Source organism: Lepidochelys olivacea (assembly GCF_965140295.1).
Source record: "Lepidochelys olivacea isolate rLepOli2 genome assembly, chromosome: 9".
NCBI classification, from domain to species: Eukaryota; Metazoa; Chordata; order Testudines; family Cheloniidae; genus Lepidochelys; species Lepidochelys olivacea.
This window is the reverse complement of record NC_140419.1, coordinates 8,100,800-8,121,363: the sequence shown is the minus strand read 5'-3', so window position 1 is coordinate 8,121,363 and position 20,564 is coordinate 8,100,800. Positions and strand designations below refer to the sequence as shown.

General features: G+C 57.8%; 1 protein-coding gene across 1 annotated transcript in view; it reads right to left on the bottom strand.

Moving 5' to 3' along the window:
- Positions 1–10,590: 10,590 nt before the first annotated feature.
- Positions 10,591–20,564, bottom strand: part of EEF1AKMT4 (EEF1A lysine methyltransferase 4) — a 30,910-nt gene continuing 20,936 nt past the window's right edge. Inside the window, exon 3 of the mRNA XM_084639149.1 lies at positions 10,591–11,120. Within this exon, the coding sequence (XP_084495275.1) occupies positions 10,833–11,120 (288 nt within the window). The 3' untranslated portion in view covers positions 10,591–10,832. The remainder of the gene's footprint in view (positions 11,121–20,564) is intronic.

Below are 20,564 nucleotides of genomic sequence, written 5' to 3'. Positions count from 1 at the left end.
CCCTAGCAAGATCTTTGTCACTGGGCTTGAGCCAAACCTCAGGGAAGCGAATGGAAAACCTCCCAGTGCAGTCAATGGGCTTTGGATCTGGACTGTTGAGGGAATAGTTGAGAGATTATTCAAGGACTTCTACCATGTTCTCCAGGCAATCACAACCCCCGGAGAACCGCACTGGGTCACAGGTATTTTTGCTGCAGTTGCCACCTCTCTCTGTGGGTTGGCTCTCTGAATTGCTTGGGGTTCAGGAGATAGGGTGAGAACCCCTAGCTCAGGCCTGGTGCTGCATCCCGGAGGGTCACATTCCAAGTCCCTGCAGGTTCGCTGGGAGGGAGGGAGGGCAGCAGGTGACCTAGTTTTTGCTTAAGACAGAAATAGAAACCAGGCTGCTGAGCGGCTTGTGGCTGTTAAATATTTTACTGGGGCCTCTCAGAGGAGCTGCCCTCATCCTGCGGCGGCTGGGTGGAAGGAACTCTGCAGCAGGGAGCTGGAGGAGGAGGCTGGTCCCAGAGGCACCCGGACCAAAGTGGAGCCAGCGTTGCTTTCCATCTCAATTCAACAGTCAGGCAGGCACATCACAAGGGCCAACACAAGGGTTCATTGGCCGTAGAATCCCGTGGAGCTGAGGAGGAAGGGATGCCCCAGGGCAGCAAGGGGGTCAATGGCCAGGCCATCAGGTGCTCTCTCTGTTGCTGCCTTAGGCACAGGCTGATAAGAAGCCCCAGATAGGCTCACAGACTTTAAGGCCAGAAGGGCTCATCATGATCATCTAGTCTGACCTTCCGCACACTGCAGCCCACAGAACCCCGTCCACCAAGCCTGGAATAGCCCCATAACCTCTGACTCAGTTACTGACACCCACAAATCTTGATTGAAATATGTCAAGTTACAGAGAATCCACCACTGACTCTAGTTCAAACCTGCAAGTGACCCATGCCCCACACTGCAGCAGAAGGCGACAGCCCCCCAGGGTGTCTACCAATCTGACCTGGGAAATACAGAAGGGGCAAAGCTCTCCACCCTTTCCTGAGCCCTACAGACCATCAAAAGCCCCTGGAGAGGAGAGGCTGGAGCCTCCCACAGTCCTTGGGAATTTACTTTAAACCACTGGGAAATGCACTTGGCAATTCAAGGGCTATTTTGGAGGAGGAAGGGGTGCTTATTTACCTTTCTGGGCCACTCTAACACACATACACATTGGGGCCAATCCTTCCTTCTCTGTTCTTTTACATTTATTAAACTAGCTTTTGCATTGGTTGAAACCTTGCTTTTTCTGAGTAAGGGAAGGATGGAGGCTAGGTCCATCAATGGCTATTAGCCAGGATGGGCAGGGATGATGTCCCGAGCCTCTATGTGCCAGAAGTTAGGAATGGGAGATGGGTCACTTGATGATTCCCAGTTCTGTTCATTCTCTCTGGGGCAGCTGGCATTGGCCACCGTCGGAAGACAGGACACTGGGCTAGATGGACCTTTGGTCTGACCCAGTGTGGCCGCTCTTATGTAAAGAGTCAAATTCAGACACCACAACTACAGGCAGTGAGCCATGCTACAAACACACTGAAGCACAGACACACCCATATACACTCAACCCACACACAGAGAACCACAGACGCACAGCCAGTCACATAGGCTGGCCGACAGACTCATATAGGCACATGCAAAGTGCACACGCTCCCAGATGCCTACATACACGCTCAACATATGTACTCGGAGACCCACATTCTGTATGGGAATCTGTGTGTATGACTTTGAGCCACATGCATACAGGAACTCCACAAACACCATCAGTACACCCACACCAAGACACACACACACCCCCTATGTCTGCCCGAGCTGTATTTACATGGCTTAACGCTGACATGAATAAATGCCCATCCCCAAAATGCTCAGTATCTGGGGGAGGGGGGTACCTCGGGGTCTGAGCCCCCTGCAGTTAAGTGTCTCTACAGCTGGGCCAGCTCCTGTCTCCTTCTGCTGGAAAGAGAAGCCTGTGGGTATGGGGCCAATGGTGGAACATGGGTGTCTACAGATCTCGCCCTTGCTGATCCATGTCCCGAGCTCTCTGAACACTCCTGTCTGTGCCCCCTGAGCTGCAGGAGAGATGAAGCTGCCCCCGAACCTCTGGATTCTCAGCACCAGCTAGAGTCTCTCAGGTGCACATTTTACATTCATATTTTTTAACATCCTGATCCCCGTCTAGATCTCCCTATTGAATCAGATTGGCAGATGCCAGCCTCTCCCTGGGACTCCCATCTGGCACCTGCCTTCAGGGTGTCACAGTAACACAGAGCAGGGAGCACCAAGACAGGCCTTCCCCGCTGTGACCGCCACTGAAGTATTCACACCATCCACAAAAAGCGGACACAACCCCGGCCCCAAGGAGCCCACGTAAGGCCCCTATTGTGAAGTTGGATCCACATGGGTGGGCAGGAGTCCCATTCGATTGCATCCTCCCAAACTAACGGGCTGTTTGCACAAGGAGACCACCTCTAGTGGAGACCACAGCCCAGGGCAAAGTCCCTGCCTGCACCAGGGGACTTTCTCCAGCTGCCTAACACTTGCAATGGACTCTCTCTGCAGCACCGGCCCCTTGGTCTCCCACTGACCCTGTGTGTGGGGGGAAAGCCCCTTCAATTCCTCATATGGAGCCCAGGATCGGAGCTGGAGCCCTTTATCCAGAGACAGGCTTGTGAGGTCCCTAGAGGGGAGAGGCCTCCCCAGGCTGGAAGCTGCAGGCTGAGTGACCAGCATTAATGGGGTGTTGTGAGCACCCAGAGAGAGCACTGGGTGCTCCTCGCACTGTCACGGGTGTAGATCTGGAGTAACTCCACTGCCATCCATAGAATTACCTGGGTGTAAATGCCTCAGGCCCACAATGTGTTGGGTCCTGTCCAGCCACACAGGGAGACACAGCCCCTCCCGCAAAGGGCTCACAGCTGAAAGGAACGAAGGCTTGTTATGCTAACTACAGTTTGGAGGGGTGGAGGGAGCCATTCCCCAGCAGTGGGAGTATGGGAAGGTCGTGACCAGGAAGCAGACGGCTCAGGTTCCCCCCAGTACAAACACACACACACACCCCAGTATAATCACAAAGAGTTGCTGCTTCTCATAGCCCTGGGTTGTGGCCGTTTCCAAATCTGAGCCTGTGGGACAAGGGAACAGATCTGCCCCTGCCACCCAGGGTCAGGCCAGGAGGTTCCAAGGCATTTCTGATTCAGCCCAGCTGGTCTGGCAAAGCAGCAAAGCCCAGCCACAAGAGGGTAAAAGGGAGGGAAGGCAGCAGTACGGGGTCTCTCTGGTAGAGGTCACCCAACCTATGCCAGTGTAAACGAAGCACAGCCCAGGGCCAGCCTCACAGAGAAGCACCAGTGAGAAAAGGCCAGAGCCTCACCAGGCAGCCCCGGGAGCTGCTGAGGCTGATCCGTCAAGGGCTGCCATAGCCCAGAGGGGTGTTGATTAATGCTATTGACCCGGTGCAGACCGCCAGCAGTTTCCATGGACTATCCTGCCAGGGTTTCCACAGAGCTGACGGTGTGAGGCCTGGGTCGGCTCAAACGCTGGGCTAGCAGGATGAAGAGATTCCCCTCCAGAGGCGGCACAGCACTGAGATGGGAGCTGACTGCACTAAAGGGGACGCTAACCTGCCTTCCTGAGAGCAGCCTCCCCTCTGCCCATCCTCCCCCACAAGGGCAAGGGGAGGAGGCCCACTCCCCCAGCCTCTTCCAAAGCCCATCCTGCCCCAGCCTTCAGCCTTTACCGACAGTCCCCTTTCCGGCCCGTTCTCTGTCCCCACAGTGACTTTTTAGCTGGAGGGGCTTAAAGCACGGTTCATGCCCACTTTAGAGCAATGGTTAGTGACTCCTTGCTGGCTGCAAGCTCCAGCACACAGTCTGGCTCCTGGAAGTGATCAAGCGCAGGGTTAATTTACTGTGGGAATGGGTATGTCTGATCAGGCCACCTGTAAACCCAGTCCTCCCCCAAAGTGGGTATTCACCCACGAAAGCTCATGCTCCACTATGTCTGTTAGTCTATAAGGTGCCACAGGACTCTTTGCCGCTTTTACAGATCCAGACTAACACGGCCACCCCTCTGATGCTTCCCAGAGCCTGTGGGTCCCGCTCTGCACACACAAGACTCTCTCCCCCAGGCAAGGGCAGTGAGTTATATGGGCCTGTGGTGCCCATGCTCCAGGAATATTCAGGGCCCGGGGGCCCGGCTCCACCAATGTTTAGGGCTGGGTCTCTCCCCCGGCCCTGCCTGCCGCCCCCGCATGCCTGCCCCAGAGCATCTCCCAGCCCCACCTGCCACCCCCACGCAATTTAAAAGGGCTCAGCGGGCCCCAGTCACCACCATCAGCAGTGCAGCAGGGCTAAGGTGGCTTCCTGCCCAGCCTCGCTCCATGCCACTCCTGGAAGCGGCTGGAACAGCCCTATGGCCTTGGGTGTGGGAGGGGAGTCACCATGCACTGCACCCGCCCTGAGCACTGACTCCGCAGCTCCCATTGGCTGGGAACTGCAGCCAATGGGAGCTGCAGGGGAGGTGCCTGTGGCCAGTGGCGCACAGAGACCCTCTGGCCCCCCAGCCTAGGAGCCGTTGCTAGAGGGGTGTGCAGGTTGCTTTTGGGAGCCACCCAAGGTAAGCATTGCACCCCTCACCCTCTCCCACATCCCAACCCCCTGCCCCAGCCCAGAGCCCGCACACAAACTCCCTCCCAGAGCCCACCCCCCATACCCACTCCTACACCCTAACCCCCTGTCCCAGCCCAGAGCACACACCCCACACACAAACTCCCTCCCAGAGCCTGCACCCCAAACCCGCTCCTGAACCCAAACTCCTGCCCAGTGCCTGCACCGCTCCCCTACCCAAACTCCCTCCCAGAGTGTTAGGCAGGTGTTGGACGGGGGGCAGGACTTGGACCCATTCTGGGCACCACCAAAAATTATACATACCTGCTGCCCCTGCCCCCAGGAGTAAAATGTCTGGAGAAACCTGCCTTCTCCTCAGTATTAAGGAGGAGGAAACAACAGGGCCTCACCGCCCAGAGAGGCTGCCAGCAGCTACCAGGTGCGAGATGGCTACTTTAGGGCTGCAGTTGAATGTCGCTGCTAAATTTAAAAGGCCAGCCTCCAAAAGGTACACTGGGGAAAAAGTTACTGTGCCCAGAGATTTAACTGGACAGGAAGATGCTGGTACTGTGCAGATCCCTGTTTTACCACATTGCAGGGCTGCTTATCTAGCTAGACCTGTCCCTATGCAGAGCATATCCTGGCAAGAACCAAGTATGTCCCCCTGTGAGGCCAGAAACTGTCTCCCCTTTACTTCCAGCCCAGGGTGCCATCACCTGCCCTGGGTAGTATTGCTCAATGGCCAGTTAGTGGTGCTGGTATCACTCCCCCTGGACCCCCACATCCCAAGGCCTGCTGAGCTACCGAAAGGCAACAGTGAACAGTCACCTGCCCTCACATGCAGGATGCTGGGGCCAGCATCACATCAAGAGATTTGAAACTGCCAGGTGCCAGGGCATACCTCCCACCAGCGGGCTCCAGACAAAGAACATTCACGATAGGCCAGCAACACAGTCAGTTCACGCGTTTATTTGCACAGGGCCCGCTCTGAGGCGAGGCTTTGCCAAACATTCTCTTTATAATGGCTTCAGAGACGGATGGGCTTGAAGCCAAGCGGTGCTGGGTACCCCCTGTGCTAATGGGGAGGGCCTCAGCGGCTCAGGGTGCCAGTGAGCGACCCAGATCCCACAGCTTTCTAGCTGCCAGCATTGCAGCCAGTTGCTGCTGGAGAACCCTTCCCTTTGCCTCTGGATGTTCTAGGTGACACAGGAATCTAGCCCCAGCCTATCCCAATTCTCACTAACACACCAGGGTCTTGAGCGGTTCGCTTTTCCCCTCCGATCCACCCCACACTACCCAACCTCTTCACTCGCATCAGAGCTTATCCATTTTCCTACCTCTGGCCAGTCCCCGAGCAAAGAGGTCCAGTTTCCCAGCAGGCTGGTGGCAGATCAGTTCATGGGCCACCGGCAGAATGGAATTTGATGGAGTCACACTGGGTAACTAGCAGGCATCTGCACTGGGACCCTGTCAGCAACGAAAGAGTCCGGCCCGGTCCAACCTGTGCCACTGAATTCTGTGCGTCAGGGCCTCAGCTGCTGTAAATCAGCATTGGGCTGCTGACCTCAATGGAGTAATGCTGATTTACACCTGCTAAGGAGTTGGCCCTCTGGGGCTTGTCGCTTATGAGATGCCAAATAATTATTTAAAAAAATATAAATTCCATTGGCTGAAAGCCTGGCTTAATCTAAAGGCAGCTGGTGAGCTTTCAGCCCTCTTCAGTCACTCCCAGGCAGGGAGATGGAAGAATTAGGACAGTCAGCTTGAAGTGTTGTGTCTCTCTAGATGCTGAGATCGTGATTCTGGCCAGGGATACAATGACCCACAGGGAAGGAGCATCTCACAGGTGGCATAAGCCAGAGGAAGCCACAAGTGACAGTCCCAGGAAGGGCTCGGTGACCCCAAATGGCTACTGTAGGCCTAGACAGAGGGGTTATGGGTTTTGCGTAAGGAATCCCATCATCCTAGGTGGCAAGGGGAGGGGCTCTAGAACAAACTTACCCCTTGTCTTTGGAGCAGAGGGTGTTTCTGGGGCCCCACGGGCTAGCTGCTCAGAGCACCCTCGGAGAGCACAGTGAGGCAGCCTACTGGCTGCGGAAACCCAGCTGTGATGGCATCAAGGCCGTTGCTTGGGCTCCAACTGATGGGTGCAATTTGTAACCAGTTAACCCGACTGTGCCCCTCATTGGTTCCTGCCATAGTGGCCATGGCCTGGCCTTCGAGTGCCCCTGCTCTCCCACCCAACAGCTGGCCCATCTCACCCCACCCATCACCACAGCCAATGCCCAGCTCTCCGAGGACTCGCCCCTCACAGGGCTTTCTGTGCCCCAGGGCAGCGAGCGACGGTGGTTCTGACTCCCTGTATGTTTGCCTCCTCGTGGGGCTATCAGCCTCTGGTGACACAAGTGCCAGCTGCCAAAGAGCAAAGCCGTCCCTGGGCCCTGCCCAGCCCTGAAGGACGCAGCTAGAACAGGCTTCTGCATTTGCACAGCCAGGCGCCCCAGCTCAGCTGCTGCCGGCTCCCGTCACGTTCCCAGCTGCAGAGACGTTCTCTAGCGGACAGGCGAGCTGGAGAGAGGCAGGCACCCCAGCCAGCAGGAGTCCCCGCTTTTGGGGGACCGGGAGCCATTTGCGATTTCACAAGTTCAGTTATTCTGGCGCGTTCTCTGCAGGTGATGCTCTCTCCTGACCCATGCAGTCTTACTCTAGTTCCTTCCCACCCACAGAGCACTCCCAAAGAGCGAGAACACAAATCAGAGGCAGCCAAACCAGACAGCGGGAGGCCCAGGTGGTGGCAGGAACAGGGATGTTTGAGCCCAAAGAGGTTTGATGCCAGCTCCTCCTCTGCTTTCGTTCCCCTGGGAATGGAAAGAGGGACCCATTCTCTCCGATCAGTTAAAACCTCTTGAATTGCTTTGCTGAACGCTCTTTTTGCTTTTTAAATGCACTTTTTGCTGGGACATAATCCCACTTTGATCACCTTAGACACGCTCTGGATTTGCCCACACAATAGCTCCTTGGGGCAGGGACTCCCATCATCACGTACACACAGCGCCAAGCACAAAGGGACCCCAAGCCCTGATCATGCTCCACAGATGGTACCAAAATACAAACAACAACAGAGGCTGCATCAGTGCAAACTTACCCCAATTGCCTCAAGACAGTGCTTGGACCCGGAGCTCCCTATGCTAGAGGGGAGTTGGCTCTGCAGGGTTCATAGAGTCTAAGGCTGGAAAGGTCCAGTAAATTAAGTCTGACCTTCTGCATAACACAGGCCAGAGAATGTCAGCGTTACCCCTGTAACGATAAAGGGTTGCACCCAACATGAGGCACAAACCCATGACCCTGAGATTACTCATACTCTTCTGAGTGATCTAGCCAGCCGCATTGAGCCCTTGGATTTGTTAACGATACCACCGATGATGCTATAAATTAGACTCATGGAGTCTTCGATAGAGCCAGCTCTTCACTTGGAACTGCACTGAGATCCCCCAAATTGCCCCGGTAAACTTTCAAGAGTGAATTGGTGGACTTCAGGAAAAACGGTTCCCCCCCAACCTCCCATGGCTTTCACGGTGACCCTGCCCATTCCGTATGGATTCTACACCAGCCTTGCAGACCACATGGGAAAGAACCAACCCAATTACCTTCAACTGCTCCCAAAGTGACAGCTGAAAAGTGAAGTGAATTTTCCACCCGTTCTATCCACACAGATAAATCTAGGTCAGGAGCAACATTAAAGATTTCATGCACACAAATTTTATGCAGAGCTAATATAAACACTGGGAAACATAATAGTTTTTCTCAGACACGTGTGGGTGGAGAGGCTCTAGTAGCCAATCCAGTGCCGCGGCTCCAACTCAACGGCTGCAGCATCTCCGAGGAGCTGAAAAGGTGTGCACGCACGAGGGAGCCAGCCAGATGACTAACAAGGAGAGTGCTGACATTTACAAGCTCCCACATATATGTGGCAAATGAGTCGGCTTCACAGATACAGCCCAAAGGCAGCGGGACTAATCAGTTGGCCTCCACCAGCCGAGGGAGAGCAACAAAAGGGTGAAAAAAGTCAACACCACAGCAGGATAGGGTGGCATGAGGGCTCCCTGGGGAGAACCTGGGACTGACCAAAGGCGGGGGTCAGATCCACTTTAATATCAGGGTGTTGTTTGTGGGAAGGTTCCCATCAATGCAGAAGGGGGTGATGCACTTAAGGTCTGAACGACCCTGGCAACCGGAATGGCTGTATGTGCCACACAATGACACTGAATGATGTTCTACGGGCGAAGGGGCAATGTGGGGGCCAGGGAATACACACAGGAGGATAGGAGTGGTTCTTAGCCTTGCCAACCCAGCCATGCTTGGGATGCTGTTGTGTGGGAGGTGCAGGCCCCAACAGGGGAGTCCTACTGTAAACCAAATGCTGAGGTTTTTTACCACCATGTCACCGCGACCTGCTCCGACTCCTGCAGCCCCAGGGCATGCTAGGCACCGCACCTGTACGACTGCAGCAGTGGGAAAGAACCACACCAGCCTCAGGGCAGAGGCAGCCTTGGGAAGAGATGAGGAAGCCAGCAACTGACATGGTGGAAGTGGAATCTTCTTCCCAACGCAGGAGACAGGGGCCCATGCAAAGCGCTGCAAGGCCCAGGCTGACCAGACAAGAAGGGTGAATTCCCGTCCAGCCATGGAGCAAGCAGTTATGCCAGGGAACAAGGTGGGTTCGCCATGCTGGGACACAGGGCAGAACTGAAGCAACACTGGGCAGAATTCACCCCTCCCCCAAAGAGGCAGCCAGCTGGACCAAGCAACTCTTGAGTCCTGAATCCCAGGGCCTGAGCTCGTGCTGACCTCTGCGGCCTGGCTTCTTCCAGCCCAGGAGCCAGCTTCACTCCAGCGACCAGTGCGTGACACTGAGGCAGTTGGTTGTCATGTCCCATCTGTCCCTGATTGTGTAGCCTCTCCCCCTCCCCCACTATTTCTGGCCACATGTGTAGTAAAATAACACATAAAACATTAAAATTCAACAACTTAAGGGATAGCCCTCTCCTCCCCCAATCCCAGCAAGGCCACAGGTTCCTTTGCTCGGGGAGCTGCACAAGGAGCCTTTGAGCAGGGGAGGACCCAGCTGGGGTCACGCTGTGGGTGAGAGCTCCCCAGGGCATGGCTGACTGAGCAGGGACCTGGGAATCCTGTCCCTTTCTCGCTGGCATAATGCTTCCTAATCATGCAAGGACAAAAGCTGGATTAGAGCGATTTGCTTGTGGCGAATGCTAAAATCCCTCCCTTTGCCTCTGCACTGCTGCGAAATCTACTTGAGAGCGTGCGAGGCCGGCTCCTCTCCCCGCATCCCCCCCAAAGATGGATGGAGGGAATTAATATGATTCAGGGATTCTCTGGCAGCTTCATTACCAGCCACAAAGACCAGCGACCTGGGGGTGGGGAGGGGGAAGAGAGCCAAAGCACCGCGCTTGTCCAGGAGCTGAGTCAACCTGAGCCTCCCCACACAAGTGCCCTTTGCCAGCTCTTCCCCGGTTCCGCCTGGCCTGCCCCTGGCTCCCTGCAGAACTGCAGCAGGTTTCGGGCGTTGCTCACATCCAGCCCCACGGAGCGTACACACCGCAATGGACTGGCAGGGCTGCAGCAAGCTTCCCCAGCCCCCATGCCACCCCTCTCCCACTATGCTCTGCAGCCAGATGTGGGTCGCTCCCTGTGTCACCCCCAAGGCTGCTGCTGGAGGAACAGGCTGCGGCCACCCTGCTACGGAGGGGTGGGGGGAGCAGAGTTGTAGACACAACAGCCCCCCAGGGCAGCCTGACCCCAGTGGCTGCTGGGAACTGTAGTCTACACAGGCCAGACCTTCAGGGGTGGGGGAGTCTGGGGTCCTGGGACAAGGGGGCCTTTGGGAACATAGCCATGTTCTAAAGCCTTGAGATCGACAGCACCAGGATGAGGAGCTGGTCTGGGCGACTAGAGAGAAACCAACTTTATTGAGCTGGCTGCAAACCAACATTCCCTTTGGTCTCACAGCACCCAGGTGGCTGGAAGGATGGGCTGGGCTCCAGCCATAGGCAAGGCACTGGATTAGAGGAGTCCGCTGTCACCCAGCCCCATGAATCTGGCACTGGCAGCTGCAGCTGGCGCTGGTTGGTTTAGGCCCCCAAGTTGGCTGGAGAACTCCTTGCTGCTACAACTGTGGCAGGCCCTTCCCACTCACAGCTCAATAGCACTGAGATAATCCTCGCTGTCCGAGGCCTGGAGGAAGCTGGGCGGGCAGGCGGGGCCGGGCGGCTCGTGGAGTCTCCGCCCCAGCGCCAGGTCGGCAGGGGACAGCTCCTGGCCCTTGCACATGACGTAGAGGAAGTAGTGGAAGTCAGTGCCATAGGTGGAGTGGCGCAGGGACCAGCCGTAGGCGGGCTGGGCATAGTGGCGCTTGCGGAAGTGCGGCTGGGCAAAGGTGATGGAGATGAAACGGCCTCCCGGCCGCAAGACTCTGCTGACCTGTGAGGAAAAGGTTAAAGCGGACAGGGTCAAGGACCCCCCTGCACTGTGCCAGGCTCCCCTCCTGGGCATGAACCTCTCCAAATCCAGGGAACACTCCCCCCCATCCCTGCCAGGGCATCCCTCCAACCTGTTGGCTGCTCCAGGAGTGTGCAGAAAACGGGTCACCTCCCATCTTGCTAGAGATCTCAGGCTATGCAGGGAGGGCGCAGCTGATCCCCAGTTTCAGGGCATCTGCTGCTCTCCACAGGGGTTTGGAGAGAATTTTCTCCACCCCTCCGGCAGCACAGTGCAGCTGGGCAGGAAAGGGTGAAGCAGCGGCCGGCCCCCACTGAAAGGAGGGGAAGGGATGTTACGGGATCTAGCAGCTTCCAGCCTGCGCAGTCCTTGGCCCTCTTCCGCTGCCTACTCCCTGCTGCTGGAGCTGGCATTTGTCGCCAACAGCCCTGGCTCCTCCTGTTGCCAAGAGACCATGCTTGGCCTCCTCCACCTGCTCTGCACCCCTCCAGGGGTCCGACCCCCACCCTGCTCACACGGGGAAGGCTCACTGCAGGGATGACAATTTTACCCAACAGCACAAAGGCTGCAGCAGGTGCATTGGCCAGGCCTGGGGCTGCAGCTCCCAGAGCCCCCAGACGAGAAAGCCCACTAGGGTCCCCAGGTGCAACTGCTACGAGAGGGCGGGGGAGCGGAGCGGTTTTCCTTTGTCTTTTCTCCAGACTCTTGTGCATGCCCAGCACAGATGAGGGTAAACCTACCCCACCCCCACAGGTGGCAAGACCTCACGGTGCCACCCCTCCCCCCCACAAGGTAACAGCTCCAGGATCCATGCTCCCCACCCAAGTGGTTGTTTGTGCAGAGCTCCCCCGTCCCAGCCCCCCACTGTGCTTGCCACGCCAAAACGTCCCTGAGCAGCGCTCGAAAACACAGTGTCCAAGGTACGGGGTGTTTGAAGCAGAGAGGACTTGACCCTTTTAATCATCATTTTCTCCTCAGTGGAACTAAGCTCCTGCTAATAGGATGGAAAAGAACATCAATTTTCTTGCTTGGCTTTATCCAATGTCAAAGGCATTTACGGCCAGCGCCGGCGTGCTCAGCATGCTAACGGCGCTGCTTGGTATGAGCAGCCAGCGTTGGCGGCCTCCCTGCACTCTGCTGCACAGCTACTCCCAGCGCAGCCTGATGGGGAGGGCACGGCGCAGAGCCGGGAACTCCCCCGCACTCGGCTGCCTGGGTCCCTGACAGGTGGGGACCGACCGCCCTTCATCTCTCATGACTCACCCTTAGCCAAAGGGCTACAGCGCCAGGGAGCTGCTGCTGCAGTCCTGGCCGAATGCTGGCGGTGGGGAGGGGGCTCTGCAGCAGGCGGGCAGGGGAGGGGAGGGACCACCCACGCAGGACGGATCTCTGTGGCAGGGTAAAAGATTCTCCTTTAATCCTCCGGCAATACAGGGGCCGGTATTTCCCACGGACACCATCCATTTGTCCATCGTTTGATGCAGAGAGAAATCCACAGCTGGCAACGCAGGGGCTATTAGTCCTGAAAATGTAGCCGCTGGGCATCCTCTGATCAGAGAGGGAGGAGGCCGAAGTTGGGCCTTGGGAGATAGCGCTAACCAGGGCCCATCCAGGACGGCCACAGCATCGTAGGACAGGAGAAGGGCCAGCCCTGGGCTTCCCAGGTTGGTGCTGACACAGATTGTGCAACCACATACAATAGCTTTGGGGACCATGCGATATTAAGCTGATGTGCCACTGTGGGCCAGGAACTGTATGCAACTCCAGAGGCAGGGTTCCCACAGCTCCTCCAGGAACGAAAAGCAGATGGGGATGATTAAGGTGAATCACTCAGGTTATAAACACCTGCAGCGAGGTCCGTTCCCCACCCTCCCCCTCCCCCGGATGGAGGCTGACATGTCCTGGTTCAAACTGGGTCTCCACAGAGCAACGGACAAGGAAAGAGCTTAGAAGATAAATAGGCTGCATTTAAACTGACTCAGGGGCTTCGTTTTGATTCAGCAAACGGACAGGGACCGTCTGTCCTTAGGGAGCCCCAACCTCTGTGGAAGGGTTGGGGAGATTTTGACTTACCAGGGCTCCATAAGACTGAGGGGTGACCTCACCCAAGCGTCAGCCCATGGCAAAGCCCTTTCATTGGTTTTAGGAGGTTTTCTCTGTACTGCTTTTACTGTAAGAATAAAGGTGCTTGCTCATAAGAGCTCGGGGTAACTTGTAACTGCTGGCAGTACGCTGCTCATAGCCCTGGGAGAGGAAGCAAGCCCAGTGTGATGCAGCAGGGAGGGGGGAGTGTTGACCTGGAAATGTGGCAGGGGAGTTTCACTGGGGATGGGAGACCTGAGAGCCTGTCACCTGAGCCAGGAGGGGGAGGGGGAGGTAACACCTCTGCCCAGGAATGTGGACAGAGGCTGCAGGAGGGAGCCTGCTGGAGGGCGGGCGGGGTTAGTTTCAGTTCTGTGCTGGGTGGTGGAACGCAGGGAACCCCAGGGCTGGGGTCTAAGCTCCCTGCTCCCGCAGAAGGACTTGACTGAGGGGTCCTTGTTGTACCCACAAGCTCTGTTTTAGACTTCCTATTGTCTAATAAACCTTTGTTTTACTGGCTGGCTGAGAGTCACAGTGAATCCCAGGAAGAGGGGTGCAGGCCCCGGACTCCCCCACACACTGTGACACCCAGGGATTGGCCTTTAGGCAGAGCAGCTTGCTGGGGACAGTGTACAGCACGGAGCTGTGCAGCCTTAAACCCCTGCCCCGCTCCCCCCCGAAGGGAGTGGAACACAGGTCCCTGCCTGTCACTGTCAGGAAACAAAGGTCCAGAGACAGCTGACGACTGGAGACCTGAGACGTGGCTGGGAATTCCTGGAGAAGACCAAGGAGGGTGGGGGCAGAGGGGAATACTGGTGCAGTTACCCTGAAACCCATGACAGGTGCTCCTGGCCAGCACAGTCATTGGCTCCAGCAACACAAGTGAGCACCCTGGTCCCGCTCGCTCAGCCACAGTGGCCTTCCCTAGCACTCTGGCCCAGGCACCTGCCCCCAGGAAAGCCTGGAGCCCCCAGCTCTACACTTGGCCAGTGCTCTGAACCTCAAAGGCTTAAACAGACATCAGCCCCCCCTCCCCGAGGGTCCCCTCCGCTGCATGAGAGAGGAGGCCAGGCTGCATGACTTGGGGTTGATGGGGCATGCAAGCCCCGCTCTTTGCTATCCACATGGGGCAGAGGGAGGTTTTGCAGGGAGGTTATTTCTGCATCCTCCCCTTCAGTGTAAGCAGCTGCTCCTGGCTGATGTCCAGAGACCCAGACCCAGACCCAGCAGGGACCCAGCCCCTCACTCCTGAAGAAGGTTCTCTCTATGAATGGGATACCCCTCTCTGGGGCTAGAGCAGCCTCAGAACGAGGGCAAGTGGCGAGAGCCCCGATCATCTCTCAGAGGAGAGAGAGTCCATAAACCAACACCCAGGACACAGACAGGATACTACAGGGAGACACTGCTCCCCTGGCCGGCCTGCACCCAGTAGCCTGTTCCTCCTTCCCTGGGTGGGATGGGCCAGGAAAAGCCCCAGTGCAGACAGTTGGACAGCGAGGAGCTGATGCTGGAGGCCTGCCCCACACATATAAGGCAGCAGATCACATGCCCAGAGTGATCAGACAAGAGCCCTCCCCCCTGCCCCTCCTTCCAGCAGCTGGGGAGGGGGAGGGGGCAATAGGATATTTAAATTACCTGCCCTAGATGGGCCCCAGAAGCAGAAAAGCACGAACGCCCACCCCAAGGGGCAGGCTCTGGGGCACTCGGTGGGGGAAAGGAGTCCGTGCACATAGTTAGGGCTCTGGAAGACCACATATACGTGAGCCGCAGCAATGAACTCCCACCCCCTCCACACCAATCCCCCTTAGATGGGGGGCAGAAAGCCCCTGCCCCACACTGGGAAGATTCCAGCTGTGGTAACAGGAGGCAAGGGGTGGTGCATGCATTGAAGTCAGGCCCTTTAGGACAGCTACGTGTGCTCAGAACTATGCTGGAGAAGGTTCAGGGGCCTGAGCTCAATTCTCTGCCCTGGAGACCAGAAGGCTCTGCCCTTTGACTCACACTCAGTGCCGCATGGGGCAGCTCCAGGGACTCAGCAGGACCCCAAGTAGCCTTCACTGCCTCCTCCAAGAGAGCTGGAGTCAGGATTCTCGTTCCGCAGGAGCCTGGGGTGGCTGCATAGACCACGTCCCTCCACAGGGAATGTCCCTACTCCAGGCACTGGGAGCCCTGAGCAGGAAGCCTGCCCTAGCAAGGCGTTCGCCATCCAGAATGTGGCCAGAATGAGGGGCCCAACTGGGGCAAAACCAGGGCACGGCTCAGGAGCCACCTGGGCCTGAATGCACAGAGCTGGGGAGAATAACCAGACACCGGAAGAACTAATCACAGCCCTTTGTGCCTCCATTTCACCGCCCGGGGGAGCTGGGCCTGCCGGTCCCAAGGGTTCCTGTTTTGCAGAACGGCTGGAGCGCCAGGAGCCAGCCGCTTCTAACTTCACCCAGCCAGCACACAGTCACGCTCGGCCAGCAGCCACTGGACTGCCTGAGAGCCAGTGTGACCATGCCCCCAGACCCAGCTCAGACTCAGCTCTAGGGCTAGGAGAATCTGCCCCTTAAACCACACCTGGGACCCCTGCTCCCAGACATGCCCCACCTAATTCTGCTCAGCGGAGGGTGGAAATGGAGCTGTGAAAGCCCCAATCTGCAGGGGGCAGAGTTTCTGAGGCAGATCTGGGTGCAGGTCTGGGTGCTGCTGGTCTGGGTGCAGGTCTGGGTGCTGCTGGGTGGAGCTGGTTCCACCTCCACCCCCCATTTCCTGCTCTGTGGCAATGCCAGGGGGTTAGCAGCCCCGAGAAGGAAGAATCAGTGTCAAAGGGACTGCTTCCAGCTGACAGGGGTATGCGGGGCACTGCAAGGTACATTACAGAGCTTAGCAGAGGAGACAGGAAGCAGGAGCAAGGACAGGAGCAGACCTGCAGGAGAACAGCCCCCACCTGGGTCAGGACTCTCACCCCATATCGCTGCCATGGGCCAGCCCCCCAACCCAGGAGGAATTAGCCTGAAACACACTGAGGATGCACTAGCCCCCCACCCCAAGGCAGTAGCCTGTCCTTAGCAGCTCCCCCCGCACAGCCGGCTGGGGCCAGCACCCCTGCCAGTCACTCAATCGCAGGAGGTGGTAAGTTGGCCTGGAGGGTTTACAGCCACCAGGGCTCAGTGCAGAGAGTTGGGGTCTCCACTAAGCCAGTCGCCAGCCGCAGCGCAAAGGGAAGCAGCACCTCCAAAGGGTGGGAAAAGCAGCCCCCTGCCCAGGCTGGTGAAGTGCCAAGCAGGGAGGAGGCCCGCCTGGACCTTCGCAGAGGAAATCAGCACAAGGCCGAGCACACGGACCTGCGTGATCAGAGGGGCTGGGCTGGGATAGGGGAGTGAGTGAAAGGATGTCACAGCTGGGAATCTACAGTGGGGAAATGGGGTATAACTGGGCGAGTGCTGGGATGAACTGGTGGGGAAGCAGCTGGAGAGGAGAAGAGCAAAGGAAGAGGAAATCTGCAGAACACCCACATCCGCCAAGGGCTGGAGGGATGTCAGCCCGCTGCTGGGACAGCCAAGTGCTCAGCATGGGGCAGGGCAACAGAGCTCTGGGGGCTCCCAGCGGGGGACCAGGCACCACTGACAGAGCAGTGACGACCAAGGAAAGGCGAGAGGATCTTAGAGGCAAAACTGCAGCCTGGCTCATGACACCAGAGGAACCACTCAGGGCTGCAGTGGGAGCTACCATGGATTCAAGACTAAAAACCCCACCTCTCCATCTCCTAGGCTGCTGTTAGAGCGACACCCGCCAGCCTGGACCACTTGCCCAGGCTTGAACCGGGGGCCTCTGGACCGGAGAGCATGAGCTGCTGCAGCATGAGCCAAAGCTCCCTCGCTGGGGCTGTAACAGGCTCAGCTCCTCTGTGGAGCAGGCAGAAAGGGACGCAACACACACTCACCAGTGGGCCCTCCTCGCTTCAGAAGGCCCTTCCCGCGCCTCTGAGTCCCACAGCGGGTCAGCGTCCAGCACTTTACACTGCAACCGCCAGACTCGATCAGCCCAGGGGCCTGGCCAGTCTGTTGTTCTGCCTCCAAGAGGGGCATGAAACATCTGGCCCAGATCCCCCAATGCATTTAGGCACCAAACTTGCACTGAAATCTGTAGGAGTTTGGTGCCTAAATACCTTTGGGGACCTGGGCCTCTGCGCTTTCCCTGTTAAAATCCAGCAGTACCATGAACACTGACAGAGTTTCGGTCTGGTGAAAAATTCATTATCGTGGGCTCCCAGCGCCAGGCCAAAATCTTCCCCGCTCAGGCTGCTAAGGCGGTCTCCTCAGTACCCAGAGCTGCCTGGGGGGCAGGAGGGAGGGGTGGGGGGTCCCTGCTGAGAGCAGGCTGGTTGGGGAAGGAAGGGTCTGAGCCCATCACACATGAGGTGGGATCCATCTCCTGCTGTAAAATCTCCAGTTAAGAGAGGACTAATGGCTGTTGCTAAGAGACAGCTTCCCAGAACTTTATCCACCAGTAGCTGCTGCGGAGGGGCTCTGGGGAGATGGGCACGGGAAGAAGCATCTGCTTCCAAGTGGCCCCCCGGCTCTCTCGCCATCCCCTACTAGCACAGCAGGATCTGATCACTCCCTAGCACAACTCACAGGGGCCGCTGGGCACTCCAGCTACATGAGCTGTCCTCCCCCCAGCACCACCTCTGCCCCCCCAATCCCAACCCAGAGCGCCCTCCCACCTCTTCCAGCCCTGGGTCCCAGTGCCCCTTAATCTCTACCCACAGCCCCCCAGCTACTCCAGCCCTGGGCTCCCCACACACCCAGCTCTGCCAATTCTTCTCTCTCGTTTGATGTCTGTCCCCTCCTCCCATTCACCCCCCCAGCGGGGAGCTGGTGCCCCAGGGATCCGAATGCAGGACCCAGGGTCCACAGATCTGCCACTAGCCAGGTGGCACTGCCATGGAAAGGTGTATGGGGTGAAGGGCACAAGGAGGCATGAAACTCCACATGCACTGGTGAGCACCGGGGTCTGTACATGTTCACGTGTGCGTGCTCTGCTGTGTTTTATACACAGCCTTCCAAGTCACACCCGTGCAGGTCTGGGGGCCCCCCCTGCCGCTGTGGCCATGCGTGTTCACGCAGCACCAGGGTGCCGTTTGGATGTGCACATGCACACCCCCCCCATGGTTGCTGGGAAGGGCTGGGGCGGCCGCCCGTAATCTCGTTACAGCGAGAGCCCAGCGCTGCTCCCTAAGAGGATTGGAGCTGCCAGTTGGACAGTCATGAGAGAGATGCTGCTCAGACACAAGTGGAGGTTGGCATAATACAGGTTTCCAGGTCATCAGTCCAGGCAGAGCAGCACCAGCCGGCCCAACCGCATGGGGTCTGCCTAGAGGGAGGGCAGAGCCCCCTGGCCAGTACTTCAGTGTCCACAAATCCAACAGGCTGGGGAGAGGAGCAGAGGGATTTGGCTCTTCCTCTCATAACAGGGGGGGAGGAGGAGGAAAGCAAACATGTAATGACAGTGCCAGGCCAGATCTGCCTGCTGCCCTCCAGCCCTAAGCCCTTTCCCTAGGGCAAGAGAGGCTGGGGGAGGGGACATAAACTGGGGAGGAGTTTGCAATGGGACACGGCTGTAAAAGGGCCAGTGGGATTGGGGGCAGAGCATGTCCAGGCCTCCCATGCAGGAGCAGAGAGGGGTCTGGCTCTCCCTACACAGCTGCAGGGAGAAGCCCCCGGTGCTGCTAAGCCCAGCTCTGCCCCCCACCCCAGAGATGTGTGCCCTGCTCTGGGACAGGACAAAGCCCCCGTCTCCAGCCACCCCACCTTGAACGTTGCTTCACCCAGTTCTAAGCCCGAGAGGCTGCAGGGACTGAGGTCGGAGTGAAGGTTACAAGAGCTTAACTTGATCGACTGACAGCTGCAGGCAGCACCACCAGCCCCAACCTCCACCCAGGCCTCTCTGGGAAGCCAGCATCGCCGCCAGCCGCGGTAAGAGCGGGAGCAGAGACGGGCACAGATCAGAGCACAGCTCAGCTGGCAGAGACCCATCGCCCGCGTGACTCCCATTGCCCCTAGCACCAGGGGGCAGGCCCAGCCCCAGCCCCACGGCAAGTGGCCCAGGGCTGGTGGGGAAAGAGTCTGCAGGCAAGTGAAGGGTAAACAACAGAGGGCAAGAGGTTATTCGGCGCCAAAGGAGAAGCTAAAGCATCCAGCTGGACAGGAAGCCCCCTGGTTTGAGATAATCAGACCAGACTGGACTGGAGCAAGAGAGCCTGCCCTGGGGAGAGGGACTAGGTGAGACCGCTGCTCCTGCCAACTGCCTGCCCACACACACTTCCCATGATTCCCAGTGGGGTGGGCAGAGTTTGCAGGATCCTCTTGTCACAATCACAGAACTGGCTTGGAGCAGGCGAGGGGGCCACATGGTGTCCCTGGAAAACCCCTTTGCTGAGCAACAGGGATGCCCTAGGTCTTCTCTCCACCCACCCTGCACCTAGCCAGCATGCGGGTGACTGTTGCTGCCTCTAGGCCAGGTGGGGCAGGGAGCATCATGCTCACAGAGCTCCATGGGGAGACAGGGGTCGCCCCATCTCTTCAACCCCCTTAGCTGCCCTCCTCCTGAAGGGCCCCCTCATAGAGCTCATGCCTAGGCCCCCCAGTTCTTGGCACGCTTCCCTTTTCTCCCGCTGCTCTCCACAGAACTAAACCCCCACCACCATCTCTCCTACCCCACACACTCTAGCCCTGCTGAGCTGACACTGGTGGGAGAGGGCAGCCACCAGGGAGCCTCAGAGCTGCTCGTACCAGCCGCTTTACAGCCCAGCACCAAAACAGCAGCATCTGGGCAGGGAAGAGAATTAGCACCCACAGCTGCAGGGCCCTATGCTCTGAGCCACAGAGGGCAGCTGGGTCACAGCCAAGCTCTCAGTGGACAGGACCATGGGCAAACACGCAGGATCTTTGTCCTTATCTCCAGCCTTCAGGAGTCAGGATCCGGGGGTCAGGATCCAGGGGCATTGGCAGAGCTGTGTTCACCTAGGGATCCCAGGTCTAGAGCAGCAAAGGGGCTGGGGGCAGTGGAAGGAAGCTCACAGGGCTCAAAGGGGTGATTGATTCTTTGTCTATTTGTGGCTGAGGAACATGGGAGTCAGCAGGGGCAGGGGAAGGCCTCCCCCCATGTCACGCACTGCGTGGTTAGCCACAGCCAGGCAGTGATTATACGGGGGAGAGCATGGGGCTGTTTCAAGCTTAGCAGAAGGCCAGGCTCTTTCCCAACCCCTCTGGCCCAGGGCGAGCCACCCAGGGGAGCCCAGGGCCTTGAGCAAGTTCCCCACGGAGGTAGCCTCACCGAGCAGGCCTAGACTCGGTG